The sequence below is a fragment of the Heteronotia binoei genome, chromosome 20, assembly GCF_032191835.1.
Source record: "Heteronotia binoei isolate CCM8104 ecotype False Entrance Well chromosome 20, APGP_CSIRO_Hbin_v1, whole genome shotgun sequence".
In the NCBI taxonomy this organism is placed as follows: domain Eukaryota; kingdom Metazoa; phylum Chordata; class Lepidosauria; order Squamata; family Gekkonidae; genus Heteronotia; species Heteronotia binoei.
Genome location: NC_083242.1, coordinates 16,285,394 through 16,302,528, shown reverse-complemented (window position 1 = coordinate 16,302,528; position 17,135 = coordinate 16,285,394). Strand labels below are relative to the sequence as shown.

The following is a 17,135-nucleotide window of genomic DNA, read 5'->3' as shown; positions in this document are numbered from 1 at the left end:
TTTCACACATCGTACAGCTCTCGAAGCCCCCACCCCCCCATTGGCTGGCTTGGAGAAGGCATTGCTTTCTTTAAATCACTTCTCCAAGCCAAGCCAGCCGGCAGCTCGGAGAATGCATTTAAAGTTGTTTTCTTTCCACCTCTCTCCCCTCCTCTCATCTATTTTCCTTCCTTCCTTCCTGCTCTCAAACATCTGACCTTTATTCTATGAGGCTCTTACATTAAGCAAGTTTGGTCACATCTGGTCTTATCCTATCTTCAGCCCACCCTTTTTGCAAAGAACGCCGAATGATGTTCGTGGTCCTCTCCACCTTCGTTTTATACTCCACCTTCGTTTTTTAAAACTGATTATTTTCCCACTATAGCTGTACCCACACTCAGTGTCACTCCTCGTTCACCTTCCCCCACTTCTCAGGTTTTCCACCCATACTTTCATCTCCATAAAAATCTGGGGGTTTTATTATTTCTTTTTGCTGATTTCTAGTCCGGCCTTTCCCAGGTCGGGCTCAGGGCGGATTACAACATAATAATTTAAATCACATCATAAGACAATTTAAATTAAACAGGTAAAACCATTAAAATAAATTAAGGCAGCATCAGTGTACAGATATGTACATCCTTTACAGATTGGACACAGGATGCGGTCAGTGCAGGGAGGCCGATTAGACGGTATGAGGATGCCTGCCTGCCTCAGCCAAAAGCCTGGCGGAACAGCTCCGTTTTACAGACCCTCCAGAATAGCAATAAATCCGGAAGAGCCCGCATCTCCTTGGGGAGCTGTTCCGCCAGGTTTGGGCCAGGGCCGAAAAGGCCCTGACCCTGGTCGAGGCAAGCCGGACATCCTTTGGGCCAGGGATGCTCAGAAGATGACTGGCCGATCGTAGAGGCCTCCGGGGCTTGTATGGAGAGAGATGGTCCCGTAAGTATGTAGGTCCCAGGCCACGTAAGGATTTAAAAGTTAATACTAAAACTTTGAAAAGGATCCGGTACTCAATTGGTAGCCAGTGCAGACTGCGCAGTGACAGCCGACTGCCTGCCCGTACAGGTAGTTCAGTCTTCTGTGCATAAATTGCAGGGAAGGAAAAGTCACACAAGAATTCAGGGCTTTTGTAGCAGGAACTCCCTTGCATATTAGGCCACAAAGCCCTGATGTAGCCAATCCACCTGGAGCTTACAGGGCTCTTAGTACAGGGCCTACTGGGGATGTGGGGGGGGGGGTGGCTAAACTTGCTTAACAGAAGAGACACATAGAATAAACATCAGATGTTTGAGAGCAGCAAGACATGAACAAATGTTTGAGAGCTGCAAGGGAGGAAAGCAAAGCAAAAAGATGGAGGGAGAGGTGGAAAGAAAACAACTTTAAATGCATTCTCCAAGCTGCCAGATGGCTTGGCTTGGGGAAGCGATTTAAAGAGACAAATGTCTTCTCCAAGCTCGCTGACAGTGCAGTGGAGGCTTCAAGAGCCATGCAGTATGTGTGAAAGAGCCACTTGTGGCTCCCAAGCCACAGTTTGGCCACCTCTGGCCTACAGTAAGCTCCAGGAGACTTGGCTACATCAGGGTGTATGTAAAAATGTGAGATTGTCTGTCAATGACAATGGGAGATGGGTTCAATATATGTAATGGGATAAGCAATCAGAGTCCCTGTTTGAGTGTGTCAATACAGCTAAAAGAGAAATACATCGGATAGTGATGTTCTTGCCCACCTAATTTACTTTTTAACATGTAAACATAATTCCAGTTTGCCATAGGAAAAAGGAATACGATAAAATATAGTGAAAATGGGTAAAGCATATGTAATGAGATATACAGCCAATATCCCTGTTTTGAGTATGTCAATACAAATAATTATACTGATACACAATTCTTGAAGTCCCTGGTAATTCAAATGCAGATTTTCAGATAGCAAGAAGTGTAATTTGGTGACCAGTAGAGGGCAGAGACAACTCCACTGAAAGGGATATTTTAATTACAAGAAGGTAGTGTTAATGCTCTGGCATTTCTTTTAATGCTGCCTGCCACACACTTCCCTGTGCCTTAAAGTACAGTTACCATTCCCACAAAAAGCTGCTGCCAAGAGTATAAGGCTGGGGCCTGTGGAGCACCTGGCAGAGTAATCATAATAATAACTGTATGGCAATAGATCCACGTGGGCAGCCATGAAGCAGTGGAATAAATGTTGAGTCTAGTTGTACCTGTAAGACCAACAAAAGTTTATTCAAGGTATCTGTAGAAGGGCGCATGCACATGAAAGCTCAAACCTCAAACAAGTTTCTGTTGGTTTTACACATGCCGGTAGACCAGGGGTGGCCAAACTGTGGCTCAGGAGTAATTTCCATTTCATTTATTCCATTTATATCCTGCCTTCCCCACCAAATCAGGTTCAGGGTGGGATATACATATTGTGTGGCTCTCAAAGCCTCCACCACCCAGTTGGCCAGTTTGGAGAAGGCATTTCTCTCTTTAAATTGCTTCGCCAAGCCAGCTGGTGTTTTGGAGAATGCATTTAAAGTTGCTTTCTTTCCACCTCTCCTCCCTCCTTCCTCCCCCATCTATTTGCCTTCCTTCCTGTCTTGCAGCTCCGAAACTCTGATGCTCATGTCTTGCGGCTCTCAAACATCTCATATTCATTCTATGTGGCTCTTATGTTAAGCAAGTTTGTCCACCCCTGCACTAGACTCAAAAATTGCATGGCAATGTGTCGAATAGCCAGAATATCAGAGGACTGTCAGGCAGCTGTCAGATGCTTGAGAGCTGCAAGACATGTGTTGAACAAGCATAGGTAATGGCCAAGAGGATTTAAATCCAGACATTGCTCCTCAATGCTCCCTCTAAGCTGTGGAGTCCTGCGAACAAAAATTCTACGTTGTGAGTGAGCAATTTGGCATTAAAGTTGTGAGCGAGCAATTTGGCTACTGCATGAGTTTTCTCTGGGGCCATCCTTCCTGAGCTAAAACAAAAATATGTGAGCCAGAGGCTAAAAAACTGTGAGCTAGCTCACACTAACTCAGTTTAGAGGTTAATTAATTAACCAAAATTTGAGCCAAATAATCCCTTCTTTAATATATTAAATATACTCAGTTGGATTTTTTTTTGGTTTCTATGGGGAGAGAGAAGAGACAGATTAATCTGAGAGGAGCATCTTCCACCCAGCAGAATTAACAGACATTCCCCCTGAATCAGATGGTCCTGATCAGGGGTGGCCAAACTTGCTTAATGTAAGATCCACATAGAATGAATGTCAGATGCTTGAGAGCTGCAAGACATGAACGTCATGTTTGAGACCTGTGAGATGGATGGACAGAAGGAAGGAAAATAGATGGGAGGTGGAAAGCAAGCAACTTTTAACTTTGGGCGTTTTCGCATTTGCGTTTACCCCAGGGTGGCATCCCACTTACCTCCAGATCTTTTGCTTGATTTTGCACATGTTGCTCCGCAGTCGCGGTTTGATCCACGGCTTCAGCACTTTCACCGCGCAGTATCTGGATGCGCATGTTAGCGGAGTTTCCTAAAACCTGCAGATCCACTCCACGGAGTTTGTTGTGGGAAACTCATCCCGTTCCGCATCGACTGCTTGGGGGGCAGCACCCTCCTCTGCCTTTCAGTCCTCCCACTCCATCCCCCTGGGACGTGCAATGCAATGCAAATCATGTACGCTGCTTGCCTGGCCAATCATCAGCCGTATAACCTTGTAGTGTGTGTTCGTGGTGCTTCCAAAACGTGCCCGCTCGGCCATTTTGTCCCCTTCATTTTAGTTCTTTGCATAATAGCGATATTTCACAGCTACAAAATTCCAAAATTTCAAGGAATCAAGGAATCAGTGAGGTGCCATACAGCATACACAACACACGCGTGATGCATTCCGTTAGATCGAAGTCTGAGGGCAGCATCCACAGCTTGTTTTGGGGAATCCTGCTTACTACTACTTTGATTGATACGCATCCTTCAGATCACACATAAGTTGTTGGCAGTGGTCAGATGCAAGCGTGCAGCATTTCCGGTTAGGCGGTGCCTGCTGGGTTTTTTCAGCTACTTCTATTTGATTGCGTTACTGCGATATTTCGCAACTACGGAATTTCGTCATATACTTAATGCAGCATTATCATACATCAGGGTTGATCCCTGCAGACATAAGTGTTGGGGGGGGGGGGGGAATCTCGCGAGAATTGTGACTGCTGTATGAGGATCTCTTTGCATGTGCATTAATGAGTTGGCGTCCGGCATACAGGCACAAAACCAAAACCTCCACTATGGAATAAAGACACGCCACAGTCTTGTTAACCAGATTCTCCATTGCGAATGCTTCTGTCAATACATAAAGGGCTGTGGAGGATGCTACAGCTGCAGCCAATGCTTAAGCATAAGCCGCACACGTGATGCGGTTTGCCCGCGAAAAAAAGGGGGAGGAACAGTGGTGACGTGTTACGTTGTTACGCAGTAACGCAACCAGCCATGCGCTTAAAAAAAAAAGATTGACAGGGCCTCAAAGTCAAGTCGATGCTAGTGCGAAAACAATTTGACGCGGGCTGCATGGAAACCGACTGCGCAAAAGAGGCCATCGTGCGAAAATGGGGGAAATGGTCCGGACAGAATTCCTCCGCGGAATAATGGTAGCAAACACTAAGTGCGAAAACGCCCTTTAATTGCATTCTCCACACCGCTGGCTGGCTTAGTTTGGAGAAGTAATTTAAAGAGAGAAATGCCTTCTCTAAGCTAGCCAGTGGGGTGGTGGGGGCTTCAGGAGCCACACGGTACGTGTGAAAGAGCCACATGTGGCTCCCGAACCACAGTTTGGCCACCCCCGGTCCTGATCAAAGTTTATATGCATTTCCTGCTAATCTTTGTGCTGCCAAAATGGCCTGGGGAGTTTTGTTGGGGTTTATTAAATTGCTTACAGGCAGCACCATGGCCTATTTCCTTCCCATTTTACCCTGTGTTGCAACTTTTGCTCAGACCCTGCGAAATGCAAGGCGTGTTGCAACATTGCTTCTGAAAATGTGTTTCCTGTTGGAAGGAATAGAAACCACATCAAAGCACAATGAAGCAAGCAAGCAATTGTAACAATTATAATAAAGCAAAGTCTTTAAATCAAATTGTATCACATTTTTGTTTATATGCCTGCCAATGTTCCCTCTAAGCTCCAGAGTCTTGTAAGCAAAAATTCTACTTTGTGAGCTACTGGCATTAAAGTTGTGAGCTACTGAATAAATTACTGTGCTCTGGGGTCATCCTTCCCGAGCTAGGACAAAACTGTGTGAGCCGGAAGCAAAAAATCTGTGAGCTAGCTCACACTAACTCAGTTTAGAGGGAACACTGACGCCTACCCCCCAGTGCAGACTTACTTATATGGAAAAAGTTTGAGATAGTCATGTGAGACTTAGGACCAGGGCTTATTTCCTCGAAAAAAGAAGTGCCAGAACTCTCAAGAGGGAAATGAAGGAGAAATACATGGGATCCTTCGAAACAATATTATTTTCATGGGCTACAAACTTACCTCTATTTTAAAGCAGTGTCCAGGCTTCATTTCAGTGCGCTGCTTCCCTCATTTGAGAGACAGAGGGCAGCGTAGGAGCAGGGAGGGCTGAGGCAGGTATTCCCTTGGAAGACTTGGTCACAGAAAGGCTGCAAAAAGCCATTTGTTGCAGCAGCCTCCCCACTCCTTATAGCAGGGGTGGCCAAACTTGCTTAATGTAAGAGCCACATAGAATAAATGTCAGATGCTTTAGAGCCACAAGACACAAACATCAGATGTTTGAGAGCTGCAAGGAAGGAAGGCAAATGGATGGGGGAAGGAGGAGGGAGGGAGACGTGAAAGAAAGCAGCTTTAATTTTAAATGTATTCTCCAAGGTGCCATCTGGCTTGGGTTGGAGAAGTGATTTAAAGAGAAATGCATTTTCCAAGCTGGCTGACGTGATGGTAGGGGCTTCAAGAGCCACACAATATGTATGAAAGAGCCACATGTGGCTCCTGAGCCACAGTTTGGCCACCCCTGCCTTATAGTAAGAACATAACAAACCTGGTAACCTTTGATCAGGGCTTTTTTGTAGGAAAACCCAGCAGGAACTTATCTGCATATTAAGCCACACATCCTGGTATCACTGTTGTTTCACACAGGTCTTTTTTTGTACGAAGAAACCAGCAGGAACTTATTTGCATATTAGGCCACACTCCTTGATATCACCATTGTTTCACACAGGGTTTTTTGATAGAAAAAAACCCAACAGGAATCATTTGCATATTAGGCCACACCCCCTGGTGCCAACTGTTCCTGCTCAAACAAAGCCCTGCTTTTGATAGGATCAAATGTAATGGCTCAAAAAAGCAGTCTGGAGAGAAGGGGTCTACTGACAAAAGATGGGAACAGATGCTGTTGTTTTGACCCCCTATTCAAGGTCTAGAGGCATTTCTTCTGTTGGCTTTGGGAAGGAATGAGCTACTGGCAAAAGTAAATCCCCCTGGGAACTTTTTTTCCCCTCAAGCCTTTGTCTTTCTATTGAGGGGCAGTACAGAGACGGGATTGTTGCCATCTCTCTTCTCAACACCAGCCCAACAGTCGCTCTCGGGAGCTAAAATCTCACAGTCCCCACTTTTGAATGTGGAGGTTTGCTTTGGGAAGGAAACTCTAAAAGGGTAAACGGGAGCCCCAGAACAGTAACTGAGGCTTCCAGCAAGACCTGTGTACACATCGCCAGACACGTTACCCATTTAAGCAGTGTGGCACATATATTTGTGGTCCGCTTGTTTGACACACACCATTTATATGGTTCAATTTTTTTATTCCACCCGTCCTCCAAGGAATTCAGTGGAGGGTAAATCATTCCTTGGTCTTTATCCTCACAACAACCCTGTGAGGTGGGTGAGGCTGAGAACGAGAGTGACCAGCCCAAGGTCACTCTAGAACTTCAAGGCAGCTGTGGCAAATACAAAAATCTGGCAGCATGGTGGAATTCTCAGTAGGCTGCAAGTTTCCATCCACGTCTTAACACAGCGCTTTGACACACATGGACCCACCTCGCTCTTGTAATGTGCGCCAGTTTGTAATCAGGTTGTTCAACGGCTTGCTTGGAAACAGGGATGCGCACAAGCCTTTCCCAAAAGCAAAACTATCCAAGACTCTCTTGCAGGCTTGCCGTGGATATCTGACAACCTGAGGTAAAGCAGGAACCTCCATGGAAACAAAAGAGGCTCCCAAAGTCAGAAGATTTTTTAAAAAAACAATAAAAATCTAGGACTTCTTAAAATGCAGCGTTACATTCTTGGCGCATTAGTGCAAATACCAGGCAAGAGCAGCGGCGACTCCGGCGATCTCCTTCAGTGCCAGAAAAAAGCTTTTTCCTGGAGAAGGCGGATTTCTGGCAGCATCAAATGCCTGCCATAATCTCACAGTGGTCGTTCATCTCAATGGTGGTGTAATTCTGAGGCCGCCTGGAAAGAGGAAAGACATTTAAGGTGGTCAGACAGCTTTTCATTTTTGGGTAGTCCTGGCATCAGGAGGGTGTCTAGGGCAAGCATTTGATGTTGTGCCAAAACTTTACATTTCTGCAATAAGCTTGCCAGGTTCCCATAGCCACCAGCAGGGCTTTTTTTGGTAGCAGGCACTCCTTTGCATATTAGGCCACACTCCCTGATGTAGCCAGTTTTCTTGAAGATTACAGTAGGCCCTGTACTAAAAGCCCTGTATGCTCTTGGAAGATTGGCTACATCAGGGGGGTGTAGCCTAATATGCAAAGGAGTTCCTGCTACAAAAAAAAGCCCTGGTCAGGGGATGGAGCGTGGGGAGGACAGGGATCTCAGTGGGGTACAATGCCAGAGAGCCCTCTAAAGCACCTATTTTCTCCGAAGGAACTGACCTCTGTACTTTGGAGGTCCACTGTAGTTCTAGGGGATCCCCAAGTCCCACCTGGAGGCTGCCCATCCCTATATACAGCTAGAAATTCTGTAATAATTCTTTTTAATACTGTTATTGCAATATTATTGTTCAATTCATTTCTGAAGTCAGAAATTCTAAAATAGTTTCCCCAAAGCAGGCAAACTTACTTTTTGCTTTTGTTATTTTTGTTTTGTTTTTTGCTTAAGTAGTCTAATACCAATCAGATTTCAAAAACTGGAAAAATAGGAGCATGCTTCTTTGGCAGGAACCAAGGGAAAGGAAGGGAAATGAGGGTCTCTTTCCTGCTTCTCGGGTATCCTAGGGGTGGCCATGCTGGCTGGGGCTGATGGGAGTTGTAGGCAAAAAACATCTGGAGAGCTACTGTTGGTCACCCCTGCGGCTCCTATCCTCAAGCAGGATGTAGTCATACATTTGGAAAGGGATAATTTCAAAGAAAAAGAGGTGCTGGAGCTCATTAGCACAACTCATTGGCATCTGCCACACACCCCTGACATCACTGGAAGGTGTACTCAATCATATCAGCTTAGCATTTACCTCAAAATGCTTCTTGAATTGTAATTGTCATCCTAAAACCTTGCTCCTATCATACTTTTTACATTACTTTCTCCTATGCGGCCATAGTGGCATGATGAAGATGTGTTTGGGTTATTTTCCCTTTTGTGGGGAAAAATATGAGAAAGTTTGTCAAATCATAAGAGTTTAGCAAAATTCTCATGGGGTTTGAACAATGGAGTCCAGAAGCAAGTATTTGGGGGGGGGGGGAGAGAAAGAAAGAGCGCAATAAAATTTAGAAGTTCTGGAGCTCTGCTCCTGTGAGCTCCTGCCCAAAATGAGGCCTGCACTTGGAAGCCATTTAATACAACCACAAGAAGCCAGAAAAAGAACTCTTCTCCTTCTTTCTTTTTAAAAAGTGCATAAGATACAAGCCTGAACTAGGGTTGCCAATCCCCAGGTGGGGGCAGGGGATCCCCCGGTTTGGAGGCCATCCCCCTGCTTCAGAGTCATCCGAAAGCGGGGGGGGGGGGGGAGAGATGTCTGTTGGACACTCCATTATTCCCTATGGAGACCGATTCCCATAGAGTATAATGGAGAACTGATCCATGGCTATCTGGGGCTCTGGGGGGGCTGTGTTTTTGAGCTAGAAGCACCAAATTTGCAGCATAGTATCCAATGCCTCTCCTTAAAACACCCTCCAAGTTTCAAAATGATTGGACCAGGGGGACCAATTCCATGAGCCCCAAAAGAAGGTGCCCCTATCCTTCATTATTTCTAATGGAAGGAAGGCATTTAAAGGGTGTGCAGTGGTCCCTTTAAATGTGATGGCCAGAACTCCCTTTGGAGTTCAATTGTGCTTGTCACACCCTTGCTCCTGACTCCACCTCCAAAGTCTTCTGGCTTTACCCCCAAAGTCCCCAGAAATTTCTTGAATTGGACTTGGCAACCCTAGTCTGAGCACATAACCAGATTCCATGTAGCACAACTGCACTTCAGCAACCAAACAGATATATTGCTATCCAGTGCAGCTTGCATCTATCACCTTTTTATCCCACCCCTCCTCCAACGCATTCAGTGGGGAGTACAGATTTCTCCCCTCCACCATTTTATCCTTGCAGCAGCTTTGAGAGGCAGGATAGCTGAAGGAAGAGAGAGGCTGACCCTCTAGCACAGGGGTCCCTAACCCGCAGGCCGTGGACCAGTACCGGTCCGTAGCCTGTTAGCAACTGGACTGTGAATTGTATAATTATTTCATTATATATTGCAATGTAATAATAAAGAAGAAGACGAAGAAGAAGAAGAAGATGACAACAACATTGGATTTATATGCTGCCCTCCACTCCAAATCTCATAGCGGCTCACAATCTCCTTTATCTTCCTCCCCGACAAGAGACACCCTGTGAGGTGGGTGGGGCTGAGAGAGCTCTCTCAGAAGCTGCCCTTTCAAGGACAACCTCTGCCAGAGCTATGGCTGACCCATGGCCATTCCAGCAGGTGCAAGCGGAGGAGTGGGGAATCAATCTCGGTTCTCCCAGATAAGAGTCTGCACACTTAACCACTACACCAAAATAAAGTGCACAATTGTATCATCCCAAAACCATAGCCCTCCCCCCGCTCCGGTCCATGGAAAAATTGTCTTCCACAAAACCAGTCCCTGGTGCCAAAAAGGTTGGGGACCACTGCTCTAGCATTATCTGAAGAAGTAAGCAGTGACTCATGACAAAAGTTCATCCCCTGCCACAATTTTTTTTAGCTCTTCAAGGACCTCCTGGACTCGAGGAGTTCCACTGTCTCTCAAGGTTAGTGAGTAAACTTCATGGTGGAGCAGGGCTTTGAAGAAACAAAATTAAAAAACAAGCAACTGTACATCTTGAAACCAAACAGTACATTATAATTGTTCAATTACACCTTTATCCCTTAAGGTTTCCCCATTTCAGGTGGGTTTTTCCCCCTCATCACCACTTCATAAACTGTGCTGGAAGGCACAAGGGTGGTGTCTGACCACTAGGAAGTCCGTTGCACAAATTCAGTACTGGAAGCATATATTATGAAACCCCTGAAGTCATCATTCTGGGAAGGGGGAAATGCCCGCTGGAAACAGGCAGTTGAAAAGACTGGTTCTGCTGTTTCCACAATGCAACAGTCCCACACTTGAGGAAGCTGAAATCACTGGTTCCTTGAGATGGGACGGTAGGACTTGTCTCGCCCACAGTCCAGAAATCCCCAAAGTAGGAGGACAAAGACCCAAAAACCCCCCTCCAAAAACAAAAATCAAAAAGGGTTGATTTAGGAGGAACTTGAGAAAATTCACCCATCCCTCCAGTGTTTGAAGCAACTTATGGTTTATGCAACGCAACTTTTCTACAAAAAATAGGAACTGTAGAATTTAAGGCAGTCCCCTGAAACCACATATCAAGACTTAGTACCGATTCTGCGGAACGTGCATCAGCCTGGCAGGAGGGAATGCTTTTGGTGCCTAATGCTTGAATGTGTAGGGGTCAAGTTCCTGCCAAAAGTAGCTTTAGCAATGCTCGTCTCTTGAACCCACTCAAGTCGCTGAATGGGGGAGAACCTACGGGAGTTGACACACTGTTTTACCTTTTGCAGACCAATGAAGACCTGCAGCCTTTGGCAATCTGTTCATTCCCCTTACTCTCTTCAGAAATCTGCCACCTCCACTAGGGTTGCCAAGTCCAATTCAAAAAATATCGGGGGACTTTGGGGGTGGAGCCAGGAGACTTTGGGGGTAGAGCCAAGAGCAAGGTTTTGACGAGCATAACTGAACTCCAAAGGAAGTTCTGGCCACACATTAAAAGGAACCACACACCTTTTAAATGTCCTACCTCCACTGGAAATAATGAAGGATAGGAGCAACTTCTTTTGGGGCCCATAGAATTAGACCCGCTTGCCCAATATTTGTGAAACTTGGAGGGTGTTTTGAGGAGAGCCACCAGATGCTATACTGAAATTTTGGTTCCTCTACCTCAAAAAAACAGCCCCACCCCCAGAGCCCCAGATAACCACATCAATTCTCCATTATACTCTATGGGAATTGGTCTTCATACAGAATAATGGAGTGCCCAGCAGACATTTCTCTCCCCCTTGCCGCTTTCTGATGACCCTGAAGTGGGGGGAGGGCCTCCAAACTGGGGGATCCCCTGCCCCCACCTGTGGATTGGCAACCCTAAACTCCACTGGCCTCCTTTTCAGGGGTGTATTGAGGACTGTCCTTGCTCAGCTTCTTTCCCAAGCACTAGGATAGGGGAGGGATGGTCATACCCTGGGACCGATTTCCCACTCACCTTATGTCGCTCTCACGTTTCTCTTCTCAGCGGGGCTTCCTTCCGATTTCACACTATCTGCACCAGGATAGTGTGAAATCGGAAGGAAGCCCCGCTGAAAAGAGGAACGTGAGAGTGGTGTAAGGTGAGTGGGAAATTGGCCTGAGAGCTTAAGAACTAAACTGGGTTCCAGGCTTGATCCAATAGCTGTGGGACTTGGGCAATTCCCCTGGTCTTGCAAAACCCTGGAGCAAGCCATGATACAAAGCAGAACGCGGAACTGGGGAGAAGAGGGGCCACCCCTTACCGTTTGATGAAATACAATGCTGCACCAGTTAACAACAGGGCAAGCAATATGGATCCCAGGATGGCGAGAGCAATCTCCCAGGTCTGGAAGGAAGCTGCCAAAAAATAAAGATGATGATATTGGATTTATATCCCGCCCTATACTCTTAATCTCAGAGTGTCAGAGCAGCTCACAATCTCCTTTACCTTCCCCTCCCCCACAACAGACACCCTGTGAGGTAGGTGAGGCTGAGAGAGCTCTCACACAAGTTACCCTTTCAAGGAAAACTCCTGCAAGAGCTATGGCTGACCCAAGGCCATTCCAGCAGCTGCAAGTGGAGTGGGGAATCAAACTCGGTTCTCCCAGATAAGAGTCTGCGCCAGGGGTCATTTTGTAGGAGCTCCTTTGCATATTAGGCCACACCCCCATGATGTAGCCAATCCTCCAAGACCTTACAGTAGGCCCTGTACTAAGAGCCCTGTAAGCTCTTGGTGGATTGGCTACATACAAGGAGTTTGGCCTAATATGCAAAGGAGCTCCTGCTACAAAATGAGCCCTGGTTTGCACACTTAACCACTACACCAAACTGGCTCTCCAGGAAGAAACTGGAATTAATAATCTATCTGCCTTGACTTCCTTTAACCTGGGCGAATTTCAGCCTGAAGACTACTGTGGAACTCAGAAGCTTCTTGCTGTTTTGTGATGTTTTGGCCACACAAATATTGTCTTTGAGCATGTTAAGGACGTGACTATCAATAGTCTCCAGCTTCCTGGGAGAATAAACTGGGCAGCAAAGATTACTTTCCTTAGGAAAGATCCAGTAGCCAAGGCTGAGATGTGTATTTGGGGGATATGCCAGTCAAACTTCTAGGGCAGGGGTGTCAAACATAAGGCCTGAGGGCTGGAACTGACCCCTATAGGACTCTTACTGGGAAGCAACTGGTATGTATGGAAATGTTTATGGAAAAAGGCTAGTCTTGCATATAATTAAATATATTTATTGGGGCCTTTGTGGGTTCTCCAGTAAATCAATTGCTTTCACGGCTAGGAATCAATTGCTTTTGTTTGTATTTTGAGTAAAGAAAAAATATTGTTAATTGGGTTTGCCTGTGTCCTTTATAAAGTTTATATCTCCAGTACCTTTTATGGCACACCTGACCCATCCCAGCAAAGTAACCTTTATGTCATATCCTGTCCTTGTAACAAATGAGTTTGATACCTCTATTCTCGGAGAAAGAAGAGAGTGAAAATAGTTTCACATACAGTGTTTTATTTCTTAAAACTGAATTGCAGCGTGTAAGTAAAGGCTTACATTATCCAGAAATTAAATTTTAAAACTGTCTTGCTTATCCATAAAGGGTCCAGTAAGACTAACAAGTTTTATTGTAGCATAAGCTTTCGAGAAACACAGCTCTCTTCGTCAGATGAGAGCATCTGACGAAGAGAGCTGTGTTTCTCAAAAGCTTATGCTACAATAAAATTTGTTAGTCTTAAAGGTGCTACTGGATTCTTTACTATTTTGAAGCAACAGACTTAACACAGATAATTCCTCTGGATCTATGTTGTATATTATGATCTGACACATGCAAGTTCGAGTGCAATTCCTCATGAAGCAGCAGCAATATGATTTAGCTGAATGGTGGTTGGAACTGTTCTTCAGAGAAAACAATCCAATTGCTACTGGTTGCTACATCCCAAAAAACTGCTGGGGGAAAAGACACAGCTCCCTTCTAACTGCACAGGATCAAGGGATCAAATGGAGGGGAACACAAAACATCATTCTAACCCCCAGGGCTGTTTTTTTGTAGCAGGAACTCCTTTGCATATTAAGCCACACCCCTCTGATGTAGCCAATCCTCAAAGAGGTTACAGGGCTCTTCGTACAGGGCCTCCTGTAAGCTCCAGGAGGATTGGCTACATCAGGGGGGTGCGGCCTAATATGCAAAGGAGTTCCTGCTTAAAAAAAAAGCCCTGCTAACCCCTATGCTAGCATGGGAAGTTTCCCATCTGCTCACCTTCAGACTGGACCATCCTGTCTGAAGCTAAGCAGGACAGTCTCGACCTGAGCAGCTTTCCGTCCACCACAAAAAGGTGCGAGCTCCTGGGGAAGTCAGCCTGCCACTTGCTGAGCCACTGTAGCTGCTTCGATGACCTGGCCCACAGCTGACCGGAGAGCTTCAAGGTGGAGTTGAAACAGGTGAAATTCAGTCCTGCGCAAAGAAAAATGGTTCAAAGGCTGAGTGGGGGCAAAAAGACGTAGAATCATATTGGACCCAGAACAAGAACCAAAAAGGGCCTAATGTATTAAGGTTTCCAAAACACAGGGCTTTTTTAGTGGCAGGAACTGCTTTGCATATTAAGCTGCACACCCCTGACGTAGCCAATCCTTCAAGAGCTTAGAGGGCACTAAGTACAGGGCCTACTGTAAGCTCCAGGAGGACTGGCTACATCAGATGTGTCAAGCATTGTAAACTCCTTCTATATTAATCAGACCTTAGAATCGTTATTCTTATGATAGAGAATTCAGATGGTAGAAATGTTACTAACCCAAAGTTAAAATGTGAGCACATCAAAGTAGCAACCCCCATCTTTTTTCTTTTGCTTTTACTAACAGATGCAGAAATGTCCTCTTTGAAGATAAGACCTCCTGGGACTTGTTCCCAGGCCGAGCAAGGCCTGAACCCAGGATGCGCTAGCCGCAATAGAGATAAGGAACCCAGAGTGTGAATTTCACATGTGAATGTAGAATTGTTTATAGAACCTTTGATGTGCCATTTTAAAGCTTGTATTCTAGTGTTACAAAGTATCAGTCCCAATCTTCAGCTCGAATGAGCCACATGGATTATCAATAAACCTAACTTTGTTTCAAAACCCAAGGACTGGTTATTTTGAAATCTCATGCTTGACAAGATGGGTGTGGCCTAAAATGCAAAGAAGTTCCTGCTACAAAAAACATTCTCCCATCACCACCCACAACAATGAGATGTGGGAACAGTCTAACTGGATCACAGCAAAGATTCCTCTAGCTGTAGAGCAAAGATCTTCTATAAACTTATTTTGTTGGAAAAGCCTTCTCATTTGGCCAGATAATTAATTATAATCCTATACAATCGATTAATAAGAGATATGGTTTTTTGAATTTATTTAAAAGATTTCCAGAAAACAACAGCAGCCTCTTGCACAGCGGTGTGCTTGTATTTCTCTGCTTTCTACACTGTTTCCACGGTTCTTTTCTGATTCAGTATAAAGGCATATTCACAGGAAGACAAACTGCCTGGTACAAATGCAAGTCTCAAAGGCTGGCTTGATGGATGAGTTTCATACAGACCTTGCAAATAACATGGACAGATGCCACAAGAACAGTCCGCCTCCATGGAGTCAGCCAGCGCCTTTCGGAGACCAGCCAGCATCAAGGGGTTCTGAGGCCATAGAGAGCAGTCTAGCCAGAGGTAGATAAGGAGTTAGACAGCTGGATGACAGAAAGGCTAAGTCTATGCCCAGTTGATTGCAAAGGGGTCACAATAGCAAAATAAGGCAAAAGTCCAGGGGCACCTTAAAGTAGGGTTGCCAATCCCCAGGTGGGGGCAGGGGATCCCCCGGGTTGGATGCCCTCCCCCCCACTTCAGGGTCATCAGAAAGTGGGGGGGATGACTGCTGGCACTCCAATATTCCCTATGGAGACCGATTCCCATAGGGTATAATGGATAATTGATCTGTGAGTATCTGGAGCTCGGGGGGGGGCTGTTGTTTGAGGTAGAGGCACCAAATTTGCATCACAGCATCTGATGACTCTCCGCAAAACACCCTCCAAGTTTCAAAAAGAATGGACCAGGAGGTCCAATTCTATGAGCCCCCAAAGAAGGTGCCCTTATCCTTCATTATTTCCAATGGAGGGAAGGCATTTAAAAGGTGTGTGGTCCCTTTAAATGTGATGGCCAGAATTGTGCTTGTCACAACCTTGCTCCTGGCTCCACCCCCAATGTCCCCAGATATTTCTTGAATTGGACTTAGCAACCCTACCTTAAACATTTATTTCAATATGTCTGTGACTGGCCACAGCTTGTACTGAAATAACTGTTGTTTGTAAGGCACCGTTTAACTTTACTTGTAAAAGGGCGAAGGATATGTTTTGCACAAGTTTGTGGAAGAGAACCAAAGCCAACTTTTTGGTTCTGTTTAAATCTACTCTGAGAGAGGGAAATTTAGGCCTGATTTAAATCTGACAGTGGGGAGTCAAAGAGCATTCTCGTGTGAATTTGTACAGAGATTTTGATACAGGCCAACATTCCAACTAGCAGCCTTTCCATGTAGAAAACTAGCATGATGACAAAAGGGCCTGTGGAGAATTCTGCTGGTGGAGAACTTACAAGCACAAAATAACATTTTAAAAAACAATTGCCCTGACCTGAATAGCCCAGGAAAGCCTGATCTTGTCAGATCTCAGAAAATAAGCAGGACCAACTCTGACAAGTACTTGGATGGGAGACCTCCTTGGAATACCAGCAGTCAGGAGGGCAGGGGCAGGCGCTGTTCAGCCACCTCTCTGAATATCCTCCAGGCCGCCAGTAGGGGTCAGTCACCAGAGGTCACCAGGACTTCCAGGTTCTTCTCTGGCAAGTCCTTGGATGGGAGACCTCTGAGGAACACCAGCAGTCAGGAGGGCAGGGGCAGGCTTTATTCAGTCACCTCCCTGAATATCCTCCAGGCCCCCAGTAGGGGTCAGTCACCAGAGGTTGCCATGACTTCCAGGTTCTTCTCTGGCAAGTTCTTGGATGGGAGACCTCCTTGGAATACCAGCAGTTGGGAGGTGGGGGCAGGCTCTATTCAGCCACCTCCCTGAATATCCTCCAGGCTCCCAGTAGGGGTCAGTCACCAGAGGTCACCATGACTTCCAGGTTCTTCTCTGGCAAGTCCTTGGATGAGAGACCTCCTTGGAATACCAGCAGTTGGGAGGGGAGGGCAGGCTTTATTCAGCCACCTCTCTGAATATTCTCCAAGCCCCCAGGAGGGGTCAGTCACCAGAGGTTGACATGACTTCCAGGTGCACTCATACACACACACAACCCCCCCAAAAATACAGGAAACCCCCCCCCCCCAATAATCTAAATTAGGAAAATATATTTGTACAGATTTGATGCATTTTATCAGTTCTGAGGAAATGAGCAAGTTGCTCAAGATCCTT

The 17,135-nt window shown here is 45.8% G+C and overlaps 1 protein-coding gene across 2 annotated transcripts in view; it reads right to left on the bottom strand.

Annotated features, from left to right (window-relative positions):
- Positions 1–6,755: 6,755 nt before the first annotated feature.
- The window catches only part of LOC132588474 (uncharacterized), a 50,044-nt gene continuing 39,664 nt past the window's right edge, over positions 6,756–17,135 (bottom strand). For both annotated transcript variants that reach the window (XM_060260868.1, XM_060260869.1), the window contains exons 10-13: positions 15,282–15,392; positions 13,969–14,163; positions 11,975–12,068; positions 6,756–7,425 (exon numbers count right to left, since the gene is read on the bottom strand). In XM_060260868.1, the coding sequence (XP_060116851.1) occupies positions 7,362–7,425; positions 11,975–12,068; positions 13,969–14,163; positions 15,282–15,392 (464 nt within the window). In that variant the 3' untranslated portion in view covers positions 6,756–7,361. The remainder of the gene's footprint in view (positions 7,426–11,974; positions 12,069–13,968; positions 14,164–15,281; positions 15,393–17,135) is intronic.